At 31.6% G+C, this 19,316-nt stretch overlaps 1 protein-coding gene across 2 annotated transcripts in view; it reads left to right on the top strand.

Moving 5' to 3' along the window:
* The window catches only part of LOC123653460 (restin homolog), a 68,212-nt gene that overhangs the window by 26,806 nt on the left and 22,090 nt on the right, over positions 1-19,316 (top strand). The window contains exon 3 of one of the 2 annotated variants that reach the window (XM_045589455.1): positions 17,416-17,478. The exons of the other annotated variant lie outside the window; for it this stretch is intronic. Within the exon in view, the coding sequence (XP_045445411.1) occupies positions 17,416-17,478 (63 nt within the window). The remainder of the gene's footprint in view (positions 1-17,415; positions 17,479-19,316) is intronic. 2 annotated transcript variants of the gene reach the window in all.

Here is a 19,316-nt window from a genome sequence, read left to right as displayed (position 1 = left end):
ATTTTTGACTGAATTTACTTTCTATAGGTGCGTTATAACAATAATTTTTTTTTCACTTGTTTTGTCGTTGATTATTAAAAAAAGTATATAATTTTGTCTCCAAATATAAAAAGAAGAATGGGCAGTTACCTACACGATGTTTAAAAAATACCATTTATCAACTTAATAAATGTGTGTTATTTTATTATTTTTTGTGTTATAAAAGCAATCATTATATTTATACCTTCGCTTTTCCTAAACACAAAATCATAATCATGGCGAAAAAAATAACAGTTATCAATAAATACTGCAAAAACATCAATTTAAACAACATTTAAATGCAAATTAAGATAAATGTGGCAATTCATAATATTATAACAGTATTGCTTATAATGTTCTTCGAAAAACTTGCTAAGCGTTGTATTCTCAGAACCATGTTTCAACATTGAAATACCACATAAATAACTATAGTATAATATACTCATATAACGTATGTAATAAATAAATGCATAAAATATAAAACAAAAATCTTAGCACGTTACATTCATGTATTTGAGATATATTTTTAATCATCATAATAGGGGATCCGAAGTAGAGACGAACTTCACCCATTTGCTTAGTGGGTGAAAATTATTTTATTATTTATTTTAGTGTATTACAAAAATAATCGTGAAAGGGTTGACTGAAAAATTCTGGCCACGATATAATTATATTTAATTCAAAATTGAAAAAAAACTATTTTCATTTAATAATGCACCTACGAGTTTCAAGAATAAAATTAATACATATCGAAAGTATAAAACCTGTAGAAAATGCAAACGTTGGGCTCTGTTATTTTCCTGGCTTAACTACTATTAATACAGTTGGGTGAAGATTGCGTCTAGTTCGTATCTTAGACTATAACAAATAGGTACCAATAACGATTGTGAAAGTTTTAGAGATCGGATAATTGGATGGGTCGTTGTTTATTACTGGTTCATATTAAAACCAAATAAATAATAACAATTTACATATAAATAATAAAGTGAGTAGACATAGCCTTTATTTTATTTCGAAAATGTTATAGAACCGATATCGTGCAGGTAAAGCTAATTATTTGTTCTTAACATGAAAATTACAATAGTAAAAGAAATATCGTGTTTATTGCGACAATTAATGTATTAGCAAATCGTTATCTGACCTGGAATGATATTTCCTTATCTTCTACATTATTTTACGTTCGATCTAAATAACGAACGGATTACGCTAGAGTAGCGATTAGAAGTACATATCAATTTAGTCATAAGTATCAATTATTTATAAGTATCAATTTAGTCGCCGTGGTAATTTCATCCAAGTTTTAATACTAACTGTGCTCATTAGTATATTCCACGGTAAATCTGTGTAAAAATAACTTTATAACGATTTAACTATAATTGATTATAGAGTAGCCAGATTTTAAGTGAGACGTTCAGAACCTTCAGAACCGCAACTCTGAACTGCATCCAATTTCGTGCAGTGAGATTTTGGACGTAACATAGACAGATACACATACCAATCTCAGAAAAATATTATTTTCCTACCTATTACTCTAGTGAAGACCTCAATATTTTTCCCCTAAGAACCATTCATGATAAAATATATTAACCATTGCCGGCACTATGAGTCACTCATTTTATAGACTATTATTATGTATTTCCTAGTATACAAAAATATAAACAAAAAAACTGAAATCGGAATTTTAACTCTTAAGGAATATTAGAAACCCTAAGGCCTATAAGTAGTACTCGTGTAAACGTATAATTATTATACAATATAGTAAGCCGATATATTAATTAAATTCACTGAGCCTTGAAATATTAATCGCATTTTATTTACAACTCATATTTTATGATTTATATTTATAAAGAACTATTTATCACTCAACTAATGACGTAAAGAAAAATTCTTCATTATAATTTAATGAAAAATAAACTGAGAAACTTCCTGAACTTTTGACTATGATGTCATTAATAACCATAATACTTTTCAAAATCTATTTTCTCCATTTTTACGTTATTAATAAAAGATTAGACTCCTTAGTCGGCTCATCTCGACTGAATTCGTAAGCAAATATGAATGCTACATTTCTTAAATCAATATTGATATTTTCTTGTATCTTCTTATTGTATATAATAGAGTTACATATAAACAATTTGTTTAAAATTATAAACAATAATGTATAATAAAACATATTTCGATATGTCATATCAAATCAAATAAATAGATAAGGCCAAATACTAAAATGGTTAACAGGTCAAACCAAATTGAGAATGTATAAAATTCTAACCATACGTATTATCTATAAAAATATATATCCTTTTGTGCAACAGGGACAGTTGTCACTGAAAAACGTAGTAGGCCCGTATCGAAACGTGAGACGGTCGCGCACGTACAACGCTTTGCTCCTCAGTGCACACTCGGTTGGCGGACGAATCACGCGTATCGACTGACTGGCGCTTGACAGGACCCACGACACAATTAAAAGTAAACAGACAAGAAACACTGACGAAACGCAGACGACACACATAAAAATTATACTCAACATTCTATCCTAATATAATTTAAGAGGCGCACTTAAAAATCAAAGATGCCGGTCGAAACAAAAATAAGCTTTTCTGGTAAGTCTCCTGAATCTTCTATTTTATTTAACGCCCTGTTTTTGTTAATATCGATAAAGTTACGTAATTATTTAGCCTATCTATAAATTATTGTCCATTTTAATTTCATATTTAAAATTCTATACTTCCTATTTTTAATTTTAATTAATTTCTCTAGCTAATTATTTCTTATCGCAGATAAATATAGACATTCAAACATCTTATAAAACAAGAAGTGCCTTTGTTTGTACAAATATTGTTCTATGATATAATCAATATGTTTGTTCCTAACCTGTTAGTGGTGTTTAACGGATGTAACGCTAATTAAGGTAAAAGATCAGTTCAAAGAACGTGTTACTCAACATTGCACTGCCGCTTCTAAAATAAAACCATCAGTAAATCCGGGTAGATTCATATCATCCTCATTTCTACTTAAGTGCACATACACAGTTATTTGGTGAATCGATTACAGCATGTAAATACTCAATAGAAGTGTAATTTCATAATAATAGTGAAATAACATACGTCGTGTTGTCCTATTCAAATGCAAGCTCGTTATTCACGACAAATGTGTTTGTTAGCACAAAATCGTGACTAACACAGCTCATAAACTGAAATAATATAAGAAACATGGTGTACATTATGTAATGCGGCAGAATAATCTCCTACTTTAAAAGGCAATGCAAAGCTTAAAATTCATTGTAAAAAGTGAATTACGAAACCGGTATGTTTTATTCGCTACAATAACAATAAATATTCTTATAAAACTTTCGGTCCTGACGTCGTCGGCGTCCTTACGAAAATCGTTTTCAATTACGGCAGTAATTTGTTGTTTTGTTTTTTGTCTCTTTACAATTTCATGTACCTCAGATTAATAAACAAAATATGGTTCTGAAATCGCTACAGTTTTTACTATAAAAGTCTTTTTGTAATATGTAAAACTTTAAACAGTAACTGTTTTCTTTTAATATTTCAATATGTATACAAATGTAAGCAATACACCAAAAGTCAGTTTTTTATGCCTAAAACTCTGAAAATTTCACTTATTTATAACATCAATATATTTTACTTATGAATTTAGGTGTGCCAGCGAGTCTCCCCTGAGGTACTCCTTTGAACTTCGCCTCGTACCGCATTTCATTAAACATCCAAACACCCCTCCTACCTACTACTGTTATTTTATGTATAAATTCTACCGTACTATGTTGATATAGGCAAAGTATTTCTCTATTTTAATCACTTCAGGGTGTTCTTGTTATCAAATAGTCCGTTATTGTGAGAGGATAGCCGTGACCACTGCGGGCATGTATAATGTTTTTAATTGGTAAGTATTAAATATACCAGCGTTGGTGGTATTCGACTCGCCTAACCTTCTTTGGTTTCTGTATCGACACGCGATATAACCGTAAGCGTAACTGCAGTTTAACCTTGTCACGAACAGAAGATGAACAATTAGTGTCGTTGATTATAATTAACCATACTCTTATATTCTACTAGTTAATACCTATGAAAGGAAAATTAGATCCATAAGTAACTAACACTTAAATGAAATATAGATTTTTGATTATTTGGTTATTTTATTATTTAATAATTTCGGTTAAATATAATAAAGGTATCAGTGATGAAATATTTTATCTACGATTGTTTTAGCACGACATCAATAATTTATTGTTTAAATTTATTTCTACAAATCACACACACGACACGCTATAGGTACGCGTTTTTTTTTTATTTTTATTTTAGCTAGCTTTATAGCTAATAAAACCGTTTTATAAAATTTTATAAATAACGTTTAAGCCGGTTCTTTCGAGTACGGTTAATGATTAAACACTGGTAAATAAAGCGACTAATTGAAGGTCAAGTTTACAGAAAGGTTACTCAGTCCTTGGACAATATAACCCTTTATTTCGTGTTTTACACATATTTGCCTTAAGAATATCCTTTAAGTGTACTTATGGTTAAAACAAACGTGACTTTTATATTACTCGTATGTGTACCAACATCAAAGATTTTCCGCTCTAGGCTTAGGATAATCGTCTATATCCGTTGACTTCCTGCCTCTTATCCTTATCGGAGATTCGCTGTTTGCGTCGAAATTGCCCGATTACTCGACATAGCATTGTTGTTGGTCACCCGTGGTTAAACTGCAGAGCAGGTGTGTAACCTGCACCGGCTTACGTGACTATCTTGCATGATGTACGAAATTATCGTCGGTGCCATCAATAGCTCCTCATTATGTATGTAGTGAGGGATAATCATAAGGCCACAAATCATTTAATTCGTCACTCACATTGATTATTCGACTCTCATGTGAAATTTATAGTCGCTTATTTTTATTTTTTTGGCGTCGTAATATATCAATTCGTAAACCTTGAACGATAGTTTGAATTTCATACAATATAACGAGATCGATTCCCTTGAAGCGTATCGGACTAAACCAAATATGTCTAAGTGATCAATCGTCAACACGTGGATAAAGTTACATGTGAATTTTATTACAAAGTCAAGTTATAAAATGTTTTCTCATAAATTATGTTCATAATATAACGAAACTGTACACTAATTCTGAAGATAAGAAAACTGAAGCTGTCAACTCTACTTAAGTCAAAATAATGTAAACCATAACATACAAAACATCACAAAATTATAATAACAAAATTTTAAATTTTTTCATTTACTTAAAGACTTTTTTTATAAGCCTAGTTCATGTAAAGTTTAATTTAATTTAGAACAGGAAACTCTTGCTTAGTGACACTTTTTTCTATAAAATGAAAAATAAGTGGCGGGTAGAGGTAGCGCCACATGTTTATATATGATCAAGTTGTACTCAATTATGGTTTTGTCCATTATATTATCAATCGAATCTACTAAGAATTTACGTGGTAGCGACGTATCGTCGTTGATAACCTGACGCCGCTGATATCCCGACATTATGACCTGCATTAAAAATAATATCTATATATTAATACGTGAAGCAAAAAGTGCACCCCTTTTTACGAAATTTGCGCGGACAGTGGAGTATGAAATTTTGCATACTTATAGTTTATATAGAGAAGGAGTGCTCAATGCTAATATTTTTTTTAAAGTATGCGTAAAAATACATTAAATCAATTAAAAAAACATTACACGCACTACCATATATTTGACACACACACACACGCATATTACTCTTTTGTTTATTGTTATAGTCTGTGGTTAAATTATGGTCGAATTTCGACCACTGAGCGACCACTAGTATATGTAAATATATGTTACTAAATTTTAGGAAAAAACCATTCATTGTTATTATATATTTAAAAAACGTATTAAATTCCGATCACAATAAGCGAAGATATCGCGTTACATACAAACAATATAATCAAAGAGAAACAGTCACATGTTTATTGAATGTAATTTAATTTCCACTAAAAATTAACCACATAGATTATATCAATATAAACTATCTATCGATAAGGCGCATATTGGGTCTTTATTTTTAGAATTGTCACATATTGGTTATTAGTCATGCCCGTCCAATTCCTCAACTTATCAATTAAATGTGCAACGTGCGTGATTTTTTACTGTTTTTGTGCTCGGCGCCACACGAAGACTGAAAACAAGTTTCTCTAGATTGGATCTTGATGTCGTAAATGGTAAAGATCGCGTAGAAGATCTCGAAGTAATTGTACCGAGTTATTCTCGTTATACTTTTTCAATAAAATTAAAATCAACATCGTTTTAATTTCCAATACATCTAGAAATTATTTTATCAATATACTTGTTATGTCGTGTAGTTACTTATTTATGACATAGTTCTTTTACGTATTAACTCATAAGTTGGTTAATGTTTTATGTGGTTGTGTCATGTAGCTTGTAAATAAACTGGTGTAGTAAATAGTGCCATTTACACTACGCTGGAGATCGACTACTCGATTATTTGTTACACTTGTTTGGATATATCGTTATTGTTTGTTAGTTTATTCCGTTTATGCTGAAAGTTCATAGACTAAATATGTATTTGTTTCTGTTTAAATTTACTTCACATTCATCAAGTAGAGCTCTTTGGGAATTTTTCGATTATTCGACTTATTACTCTATTGTTCTTTATCTGGAAAAGCGCCAGATGTCCCAGTATATATACATTTAAAAGACTGTCTAACACTTTATACAAACTTTATATTATTTATAACGGTCTGCACCGACGCCGTACCGTCTAGACTCTAGACTAACTTTATTGAACACTTATTCCATGAGACCCGCCCATCCCCTGCGTTTTGTTTCCGCATTCATCAACTACACATACTACACTTATGTAATTAGCCAAACTACTGGTCTACAGTCAAAGCTCTGTACTTAGTTATTTAATATGTCGCTATTTTTATAGAACAACAGTTATTGCATGCTAATCGCTTGCATGGAATCTGTTATACGGCTATATTGTAATGCAAAAGATGTTAAGTACTTTCTCACTTATTTAAATTAACCTGCGTGTAACGCGTCACTTTAATAAAGGTAGCAATAAACTCTTGAAACAATTATACGTTACGTCACGTATTGTTTTGTAATAGAATAATAATATATCTACTCTTTAAAACTGAAATAAATGACAAAAGCCGGCTTTTTCAACATGCATAGAACAATTTCTTCCAGCCAACCTTTAGAAGGAAATTTTCAAAAAGAACAATTTCGTAGGAGCACTGAAAGAAAACAAATTGATATAAATTAGTGTAATATAGATACACATATGTACTATACAACTTTAAAATATGTCATACAATACCGTAAACATTGAAGTTACAACTCAATTACAATAATCGCAGTATTATTCACACCATTTGCAATTACCGAACAGTGGAGTTGCTCTATCGAATAATCATCGTTCCAATTGCTTATTGAGTACACTATCACATTACAGGTTTTGATTTATAATCCCTTTCAGAGCTATCTTATTTATCTAGGTTTGAGGGTCGACCAGGAAATTAAGCTATAGAAACGAACGAAAACCTTTCGTATCTATAAAAGAATACTTACAACAATCATACAAATTATATTTTTAGTACCTTGAGACTTCTTGAATACACCAATATCCATTAGGGCGAAATGTAATCCATCATAAATGATTTATTTGACAACTAGTCTCACAAAAAAAAATACATTTAGTCAAATAATTTCCTATTATATCTTCTAGTTTTAGCATCGAAAAACGCAGCTTGCGTTTCAGTATATCTATAATTCTATGTCTATATTAGCCGGCTGCTACTTAAAATACAAGCATTAAGTTGTTTATGTTAGAAACAGACGACAGTGTGTGTGTTTTTAACATATTTATTTAAAAAAATTACTTAAACCTATTGTGTTTTACTGCAGCGTGTCTTAAAATAAATATTCAATAGACAATGTAAATATTCTACCACTGTGTCTTGACAATATTTGTTCAACGAATTTTTAGAAATTGTTATTTAAGTACATTTGCAACTTAAGTGCTTAACTAAAGTTCATTGACATTTCTTTGAAAACAATGAAAAATATTATATTGCACGTAAAGAAATTACCGTAAAGAATTTATCGATTTTTTTTTTGCGTGCTTCTATCGTTTCAAACATAAGCGTTCCGTTCATGGTCGTTGATATTTTTTCACATTTAGTTGTAGTTAGGTACTTCTATCTCGATTTCAGATGTTCTAATCAGTTACATTTTATCTTATCGTCATATAAAATAAATTCTTACAAATAATAGTTTTAACATATTTTCATAAAACAAAAACTACATAACAATTAAGTACTTAGTAATTATGTTATTCTATTCTAATGTATGTAATACTTATTTTAAGTTCACTAAAGCAAAAAATTATTCATGTATTATTTCACGGCTTATAACTTGAATGTACGCTATTAATATTTCGTTAATAAACAATCATACTAATTTAAATTTAATGTAACGCTGTGTTTACTGCGGAGGCTGCGTTTAGGTGCCATAGTGTAAATTGCTTTATTGACTAAGCACTTACGTCAGTGTCTCTTCAAGACGCATTTACAAGTTCAAGGTGGCAATACGTTCGGAAACTCCAGATTTTTTTTTGCAATTAGCATTAAATAAAATCTCACTAAATATTAACATAGTCTATTAACATATTGACTAAACGTATTCGAAAAATAATCTAAATCTTCGATTTTTGTTTTACGTATTTGTAAATTGATTTTGATGTCGCATCTGGAGATTTAAAAATATCGAATTATTGCTACGTCAAAAAATGTTGCTATATTTCAGATAAAAAACGCAATACTTCACTTTTATTAACGCTAGTACGTAGTAATTTTGCAACATCACGTATTATACTGTCATGACTTTATATGCCCTGTGTACACAGTTGACTTATGGAGAGCCGGGTCTTTCCTATTTAAGCATATATCCCATCCAGTATGAAGCAACGTATGAGGTATGACCGTATGAGTCACCTTGTGTACCTACATAAGTAAACAACAGTATAATCTTAGACGTGAGATTTGCTTGGAACTTGATAAAAACAGACTACGTTTTAATTTCTTAAATTGTGTCAAGACTCAAAGGTTTCATAATGAGTATCATTAAACAACCAGAGTATCATCTTCGCCTTGTACTTATAAATTATCTAAAGCAGTTTTATATTTGTCGTGTTTATTCTTGTTCGTTTTATTATTATATTTACTATCAAAAGCGAATAATTTGTGTACCTATCTACATATAGGTTTTTATTCGAAATCGAAATAATAATAAAAACTATCTGATAAAAACAACTTTTAAAAAGCGAACGATAGAAGTAAAACTATTCATGGCATTTATAACTTGCGTCTCTTACTTCTTATTTATTATACTTCGCAGTAGACGTTTAGCGACAAATATCTAAACTTGACAAATTTATAACACGACACGATTTTATTCAAACATACGTCGCTTTTTCACAGACTGCTATTTATACGGAAAGTCAAGGTTTCATTCCCGTCTAAGTTAGAGTTGCATTTATCATTGCCTTCGATAACAATCTAGATTCTAGGCGGTAACTCGCGGGCGTGAGACTGAAACAAAGACGACCTAACGCTTATCTACAGCTTCGTGACTGTTATAATTCTCAGATGCCATATTCCATATATTGCTTTCATTTGTTGAATATTCTCGTAGCTAGATAATCTACAATTTAAATGTCGCATGCTTATATATATATAGGTGTAAGGTTAGTGAGGTTTCGCAAACATAAAATATTTTGATATTACGTAGTTTTGCGTGTCAACTTCGTGACGTTAACCTATTTAATAATAAGCTGCCAGCTGGCATTTCTAAATATTAATCTACTGCGGGATACCTCGAATCACTCGGGCAAAGAATTATATTTCGATGATCGATCTCTCCCAGCTTCCAGTTCCGTTTTCCTTGTATCAACACTTTCTCATTTGACAGTGTTACTTTTTCATCGTTAATTGGAACCCCCCCCTTACTCATCCTGAAGCTAAAAAGTCTCTATTTATTTTGTAACAGTTTTGTAAGTATAGGTAAGTAGTATCTCTCGCCAGTCTAATACACAATTTTGGCAATTCCGTTTTCTCCCCTTAAATTATAAAACCTATGTCGCTCAATGATACGTAGTGTTTTACTGTTTTTTATTTTGTTTATTGGTGCAGTATTTTTAGTTTATCTATTACAAGTAAACGTAAAATAGCAACCTTTTCTCTTCATAATATTAGTATAGATAACACATGTCTACTATTTGTGCCATGCGTTAATATGTCAGTCAGACACTCAAATTCGTGTATGTAACCATCATTCTGATTTATTGGTTTCATTCATTGTGAGTGTAAGTTGCTCGATTAGCATGCCACTAGCGAAGACACTGTGGCTCATTATGAACCATTATCGTAGCGGGGGCGATTCATGTTCCGACTGTCAATCACTGTTCACTCCTTATCGGACCCTTAAGGGCGTTATAGATTATCAATTGAATTATTCAAATGCAATTATGTACTGTTAACCGCGAACTATTTATGCAACATTTTATCGGCCTTAATCTCAGCCACAGCTTGAACAATTACATTAATTATAAACTTTAATATATGCGTTCGTTAAAATAGCTGCATTTAAAATTATTAATTTATCTGTTTTTTTTTTAATTGTAATTGTTCTCTAATTATTATAACATTAACCATCAAAAACCTTGGTATTTTTATTATATTTTTGTAATTAGTACTTTTTTTAGTATTTATATATCTTGCATAAATACTTATTGTTAGTATGATTGATGGAAATTTTTCAATATAAATATACTCTGAAAGAATTGTTTTCGTAACCATGACTCATGTTTATTTCAAGGACAATATGAATGTGTATACATAAAGTTTTGTAAATACTTCATGACATAAATATTAAGAACCGTAATAATTGTGTTTGCAGGCAAACGAAAAAAAAACCGACTTCAATTATATCGACAAGTAATACAACCTAGGTAGACGAAAAAATAGTCACGTAAATACGCATTATCAAAGATTACTCCAAAAGTTGTAATCAGATCTTGATGAAATTTAAATGTGCCACATGATAAACATCGGCTTTCGAATAAATTAAAAATCATCAAAATCGGTGCACCCAGTAAAGAGTTATTGCGGGTTTTTGAAAGTTTCCCTCGATTTCTCTGGAATCCCATCATCAGATCCTGGTTTCCTTATCATGGTACCAAACCAGGGATATCTCCTTTCTAACAATAAAAGAATTATCAAAATCCGTTCATAAACGACGAAGCTATCCCCGAACATACATAATATATATATATATATATATATATATATATATATACTAGCTGTGCCCGCGGCTTCGCCCGCGTTTAAATCAGTGTGTCACAAAGTTTTCCTGGCAAACTTCCAGTGAAACTCTCATCAAAATCGGCTTAGCCGTTCCGTAAACCTTCGTTTTGAAGCCCCCTCTCCTTTGGTGAAATCGCATGAAAATCCGTTCAGTAGATTTTGAGCGAATCGATCACATACACTTTTGGAGACTTTGTTTTATAATACACTAACTGTTACCCGCGATTACGTCCGCGTGGTTATGCAGATATGCATTACTATTAAGATGTTTAACGCAAATTATTTTTTTATTTCAGTCACTTGAAATGCTTATCAAACTGAGTAACTTTTTTAAAAGGCACAATTTAGTATAATTTAATAGTTATTTTTATAAAACCTCTCTATACACCACATTTTTAGTTTTATTTTCAGGCTGTATATGTTTCATACAAACTATCAACCCCAATTAAACCCCCTTAGCGGTAGGAATATCGCAAAATCCGTTCTTAGCGGACGTCCACTAACTATAATCTACCTCCCTACCAAGTTTCATCTTTGTCCATCCTGGATTGATGGACCATCTAGCGGTTTTTGAGTTCTCGTGATGAGTGAGTCAGTGACCTTTCTCTTTTATATATATATTACGATGCATTATTTGGACATCTTCTCATCATCTATAGAGCATACATTTTAAATTTCAAGTCTCTTACTTCAAAAACATAGGACTTTGATACAAATTCCAACCCCCATTTTATCCCTTTAGGGGTCGAGTTTCAAAAATCCGTTCTCAGCGGATGTCTACGCCCTATAAGGAACCTACTTGCCAAATTTCTAGTTTGTAGCTGTTTTAGTTTCGGAGATTTCGTGATGAGTGAATCAACCTACCATCCCCCGTTTTAACCTCAAAAAGGAGTTGATTTCTAAAGATACATTAATTGAACACCTTCTCACCATCTAAAGAGCAAACATTTTAAATTTTAAGTCTCTTACTTCAAAAACATAGGACTTTCATACAAACTTCCAACCCCCGTTTTACCCCTTTAGGGGTCGAGTTTTGTAAAACCCGTTCTTAGCAAATGTCTACGCTCTATAAGGAGCCTATCTGCCAAATTTCAAGTTTGTAGGTGTTATAGTTTCGGAGGTTTCGTGATGAGTGAGTAAACCTACCATCCCCCGTTTTAGCCCCAAAAGGATGTTGATTTCTAAAGATTCATTATTTGAACACCTCATCATCTATAAGGTATACATTTTAAATTTCAAGTCTCTTACTTCAAAAACATAGGACTTTCATTCAAACTTCCAACCCCCGTTTTACCCCCTTAGGGGTCGAGTTTTGTAAAACCCGTTCTTAGCAAATGTCTACGCTCTATAAGGAGCCTATCTGCCAAATTTCAAGTTTGTAGGTGTTATAGTTTCGGAGATTTCGTGATGAGTGAGTAAACCTACCATCCCCTGTTTTAACCCCAAAAAGGGGTTGATTTCTAAAGATACATTATTTGGACACCTTTTCACTATCTATAGAGCTTACATTTGAAATTTCAAGTCTCTTACTTCAAAATATAGGACTTTCATACAAACTTCCAACCCCTGTATTACCCCCTTAGGGGTCGTTTTTATAAAATCCGTTCTTAGCGGATGCCTACGTCTTATAAGGAGCCTACCTGCCAAATTTCAAGTTTTTAGGTGTTATCGTTTTGGAGATTTCGTGATGAATGACCTTTCGCGTTTATATATATTATAGATAGATTATAGATATAGATATATATATATATATATATATATATATATATATATATATATATATATATACGGTCGAATTGAGTAAACCTCCTCCTTTTTTGAAGTCGGTTGATAAAATAAAGCATCTTTATTTACTCGATCAATATTTAGTAAATTTCCTGAATTAAAAACTTTCACGCAAATAAAAAAAAAAAACAATAATTTTAATTCAATCCTAAGTTACTTAGACAAAGCCAGTACTGCGGTCACCAACCCGCCTGCCCAGCGTGGTGACTATGGGCAAAACACATGATTTCACGTTATTTTTGGCGTGAACTTTTGGAGGCCTATGTCCAGCAGTGGACTGTATAGGCTGTAATGATGAATCCTAAGTTACTACTTAACTACTCTTTGTTTTGTTATTTATACAACTTTTTTTTTAAATTAAAGTAGGTAATATTTAAATACGAATTTAAAATTTAAATTAAGAAAAAAAAAAGAAAAACAACAGCTGTTATCATTCATTTTTAATTTTTTAATAGAAACTTCAGCGTTCATCAGAGCTTAGGTACTTTAGTTCCAAAATTTTATGTATTAGTTGTTATTTTTTAACTTCTTTAAGATTTAATTAAATATAGTTAAAATTAGTGTAGTCAAATGAGTTCCAATTGAAAGACTTTCACGACTTATTTATTCTTGGCTTTAAAGTCATAAACTTTTTTATATTTTGCACTAATTAAAATAATATGCACCAAATTACGTTCATGAGTGGATCGCGGTAGTAACGCAGTCGCCAACTCGGTCACTCAACGTATTTTCGTACAGTTCACTAGGTCTAGAACTTTAACAATTACCCTGTGACACTTCCGTGAGAAAAAGTATCCCGACTGTGCTGATAAAAATTAAAAACTCGACACTACTTCCTTATAACTTCTTGACAGTTTCTTATCTCTTGTTATTTTAATTGATGGGAAACTTATTAACAGTTTTTGTACGCTTAACGTAATTGCCATTGAGAATTGCATTAGCCTTGCAGCTTTGTATCAATTGCTGACAATCCCACATGCATGTGGATGGATGTACACGACGACAGCAAACCATGTAATTGTCCTTAATTAACAAATTAACGTCCATTCACATGGAAAGTGGGATGTAAATTATAAGCAGTTATAATAATTGATTTATTCATACGTCACTCAATCTTTCGAGAATATATTTAATAGAATGATCGTGACAAAGAAAATTCATCGAATTCCCACATATTTGTAAGAGCTATTTCTAATTTATGATTATTTGTAAATTCGTCAATCAGTATTTCTACTGATTATGTTGTGATAATCTATACTAATATGATAAAGAGGTAGTTTCTAACTTTATTTGTTTCTCCGATCCTTGTATATCCGATCACGAAAATTCTTTCACTAACAGAAAGCTACACTATTCAGGAATGACATGGGGTATATTTGTGATTGAACAAAAAAATAGTGAAAAATCGTATATATAAAATTTTGCGTGTCACAATGTTAGTTACAATACTCCTCCGAAACGGCTGGACTGATTTTTATGAAATTTTGTGTTTGTATCGGGTAGGTCTGAGAATCGGCCAACATCTATTTTTCATACAGCTAAGCTATAAAGGGGGGAGGATTAAGGGGATTCATAACATATTATATGGCAAAATAATGTTTGAGGGGTCAGCTAGTGTGATATAAAATATAGAAGATAACTAATATTTATTTATAAAATAACATATTCTGACCGATTGATCGTCACCGAGCCTAAACTATTGAAATTACGGAACCTTAATTTTAGAGTTTTGAATATGAATAAATAAATATGTATTAAAGATCTATCAGATTTTTTTTTAAACTTAGGTTACGATACATTTATGATGTACTGCGCTGTCTCCTCTGAACCCAAGTATGAATAATGTGAAAAAAATAATGTAAGCGAAATGAACTGAAGCACGAAAATAAATTTTAAAAATATTTTAAATTATCTAATAAATAAATTATATACTTCGGTCATCACAAGCGCGCTTAGTAAATCTAGGACATCACTTAAATAGATTTAAACATTCATTTCGCTTTTTGTCAACATGAACTTGACCAGAACGTTAACCATGAACATGACCATTGCGTTTGTTTGTAGTTCTACATGGCTTATTATAAAGTTCTCTTGTTAATTCAATTGTCAAATAATACCGTACTGACAAAACAATTACATCAACTTTTTTGCTTTTTTATATAACGATTATATCCAGTTCTACCTAGTTTTAGATGATATGATTATAGTGCTCATATGTTGATGAAATGAATTATTAGTAGGTGTTTTATAGGGGAGAAACATTAACTAATTGGAACTCGTTGCGTCTAGTTGACATCATTTTAATGAGTTTTTTTCTGCTACTAACATTTATTTTGTTCTCTATGTTATATTTAAAAATAAATAATCGGTTTGTTATGGTGAAGAACTAGGGCTTCAATCGGGTTTCGATCTTTTTGAAATTTTGAAATGCGCTATAAATTTTTTGTTTCAACTATTCACACGTAGATAATAAACACATTTTTTAAAACATTTTTTTTTAAAGTGGGTTTATTGATATATTACATACACATGTTTGTTCATTAATATCTGTCTATTTTTTTCCTTTGTAACGAATATCTTCTTACCATAACAATACAAGTTGTTCATACTATGAAAAAAATGTCCTCTTATGATGTAAATGTCGTTCGTAATGGAATAAGATTAAGAATTTTTAGTCATTACGACACAAAGAGTTTTCCGACATACCTATTCGTAAAAGGCAGGCACGTGTTCATTCCTATGGGTATATTTATTAGCACTGATCGTGAGATATACTTAGTTGAATACAGTATGTGGCAAATATAATCTTTTTTTTTATTATGACTATTTGAAATCTGAATAATTAAGCGACAAAACGTATTTTTTGAACTATAATTTTTCGTTTGATATTTATTACTTACTTACTAACTTATTATAAAGCTAAAAATATTGTTTTCGCTAGCGCTACGTTATCGTCAAAAATTGTTTTCGATTTAAAGATTTTGATTATTGAAAGTCACGAAACCATAAAACTACGGCTCCATTACATTGGCAAAGTAAAAATAAAAGCGTGAAACTACGCGGGTTGTCTTATATCATAACTTAACTTAAGTCACATTCTTTAAGACTGCAGGTTAATAATTATTAAGGCAAAAAATCCTATATTTTCATAAGTGTAGTTATTAGCACGTCGTACGACAATAGGAGGAAATATTAATCACGATAAATGTCTCTTGTTTTCTGTTCTGTGAGCGCGAATAAAAACATAACTCATCCTTGAACTTCGAGGAAAATTATTACACAATCGATGTGTTCGCGGCAAATTCACGTCGCCGTCGTTATTTATTTAATTCTGGTATTTATCGACTTCTCTTACGGTACTTAATAAGAAACCTCTCGAATATTTTATTGGCTTGCAATGTTTACAAATATGCGAAACAAGTTCCGCTAAGTATTTAGTAGAGAAGTTTGATAATGAGAAGTTAGGTATTTTGTTTTAAAAACCATGGAACCGTCACGTCCATTCATACTTTTTCTCCGCGTAACTAAGTCTGTAAAGTTTGCGTGTAGGCGCGTAGGGAACGAGATGAGCCCGGTAACTTTATATCAGTTATGATTATCGAACCCACGCGCTACGACAAGGCCGGTCCGTTGCGCAGTTGTCGTAGATGATTAATCAGACTTCGGGCGATCAGTGCCGGACACACACCAATAGACGCCGGTTAAGCTGACTGTTTACTTAATAACTTAAGCAATAGCTAGAGAATAGACAGTGTAAGTCATATTTTATTATATCAACAATACAAAATATTTGCTAAGATAACACTCGACATATCCCTATATCAGTAATCACACGTCATACAAATTATCGTTATGCTAAATAATAATAATACTAAATAATTTAATAATAAATGAGAGGCCTTAACATTAATTTCTAAACTAACTTCATAATTTACTGCAATTAGCGATTCCATTCATAAAGCATCTTGACTTGTTTTCTCCTTATTCAACTGTTTCTATTTAAATTTCTAGAAAAAGCGAATTATGTAGAGCTCTACTCTATTTTTATGTCATACAACCTTCAAGGTTAAACGCGTCATGTGTAAGTTATCTTGCTTAATTTCCGTTCGTTTTGTTATACCATGTGCAGCGTACTATGTTAGATATTTGTTATATTTCATAACTTGTATACGATTTTATGTTCTGCATGATATTTTGTTTTGCTTTACGTGTTGTTTTTGTTGTCATAGACGGCAGTACATCGGACTCGCTGCGAAAGTTAAGTGACGACTCATCGAGAAAACATTTATCAGGTGGGTGTTACCGTTTTTGTAAATTAAAATGTGAAAACGTATGCAGCACCCTCAAAAGTTATCATTGCATGGGAAAACGCCATGCATGACCGTGCTTTGTTTTCCGATGTTTGTGCTCGCACAATGTTCTTACATCACACCATAAATACGTGTACATAGCATTTATCAAGTTACATTTTCATTATTATCACGCTTCTGCACGACGAATGTGGAGCAGATTTACTCGAAGCAGACGAAGACGAAGTGAGTAGCAGTTTGCCAGAGAGACCGCGGTCGCGTCGCAAGGCATCTAGTAAGTTTATCATTTTACTAATAAGTAGTAAGTGGATTAGTGAAATATTAACTACGTTTATGACAATATCAAAATACAACATCCTGTAGATAACAAAAGTAAATTTATTAATAATTAGGTGATGGTCTTTGTACTTGCATGCGGTGGCGGAAAGTTTGCAAATGTGGATGCGTCTCTACTATTATCAGCACATGATAACATTGAAAAATAAAAACTAAAATGAAAACTAAATCATTTTAAACAATATCGCATGCTCCAGAAAACGTAACTCCTATATTCTTAGATCTTAAATTATTGAATTAGTTCATTAAAAATAAGTAACAAAATAATAAGATAACCTTTTTTTAGCATATCTTACATTTAATATCTGTAGGCGAGTTGCCCTCCTACGTTCTCAACTTCTTTATGCAATCAACTCTATTGTTTTGGTATCATAAATATATTTTTGTTTTTAATTCTAAACAAGTCCACTAATTTTTTATTAATGGTAGTTTTTTTTGAGTTTTTACGCAGTATAGAGCCATTATATGTGTGTTTTGTGATAAGCTGACAAATCTATATCTAGTGTAAATATAAAGGCATGCTAGTGTGCTGGTAGTAGTGGCTAATGCACGTCTGTCACTTGTGTGCGTCGCAGCTAGCAGCAGGTCGAGCGTCACTTCGATGGACACGCTGTGGGAGAAATACCCTCGACGTTTAAGCGAGGCGGGCCTAAGACGCTCTTCAGGTAAGTTGATTGTTGCACCATTGTTCTAAACAATATTTGAGTTTCGGCATTTTGATACGCGTTAATAAACACCTGTATAATCTATGTGCTTTACTGAGATAATTGATAATTGGGAACTGAAAATAATAAATTCGTCTGGAGTGTAAATAAATATTGCTGACCTTTAAATGATTGTAGACATTGATATTATTTAATTATTTTATCTATGATTATTGAATACGTCAACGTTTATACAATATATAGATGCGTGGAATGTACATTTACATATATCTAAAGGAAATCGAATTGAATTTGTATCGCATGATGCAATACTCAAATATTGTTGTTGTTAAACAATTTCGTTACTCCATAGTTCACGTCATATTAGTTTTTTGTAATGCATTCACTGTTAAAAATCGCCTTGTATTATGTATAGCTATATCATAAGATGTGTCATGCTGTATGTGTGCTTGGTGATTGTAGGCACTTTATCCTAGACCTAGACTGTTCTTACACTTCAAATGTCAAATGCAGTTTGTTCCTTCAAGTATCGTCACAAGCGAAAGTTCACATGTACCTACATACTTCTCGAGTTAAAACACGGCTATGTATGCAAACTGGAATGCAAATAGTTCCTTAATGGTCGTTGCACTTACATCAACCGTATTCAAGTCGTGTGTGCATCGTATATATATGTGTAAAGAATAGAAAATGTATGGTGATATCCATATTCAAGCGACTATAAATTGTAATCCTTATACAGAAAGTGGCTTTCTTTGAGTATTTTCTCTCTGAGTAATTTTGCCGGATTACATATAATTCCTGAAGCTCTATTTCATG

This window comes from Melitaea cinxia, chromosome 5 (assembly GCF_905220565.1).
Source record: "Melitaea cinxia chromosome 5, ilMelCinx1.1, whole genome shotgun sequence".
NCBI classification, from domain to species: Eukaryota; Metazoa; Arthropoda; class Insecta; order Lepidoptera; family Nymphalidae; genus Melitaea; species Melitaea cinxia.
The sequence above is the reverse complement of the archived record's forward strand: the minus strand, read 5'-3'. Positions and strand labels throughout refer to the sequence as shown.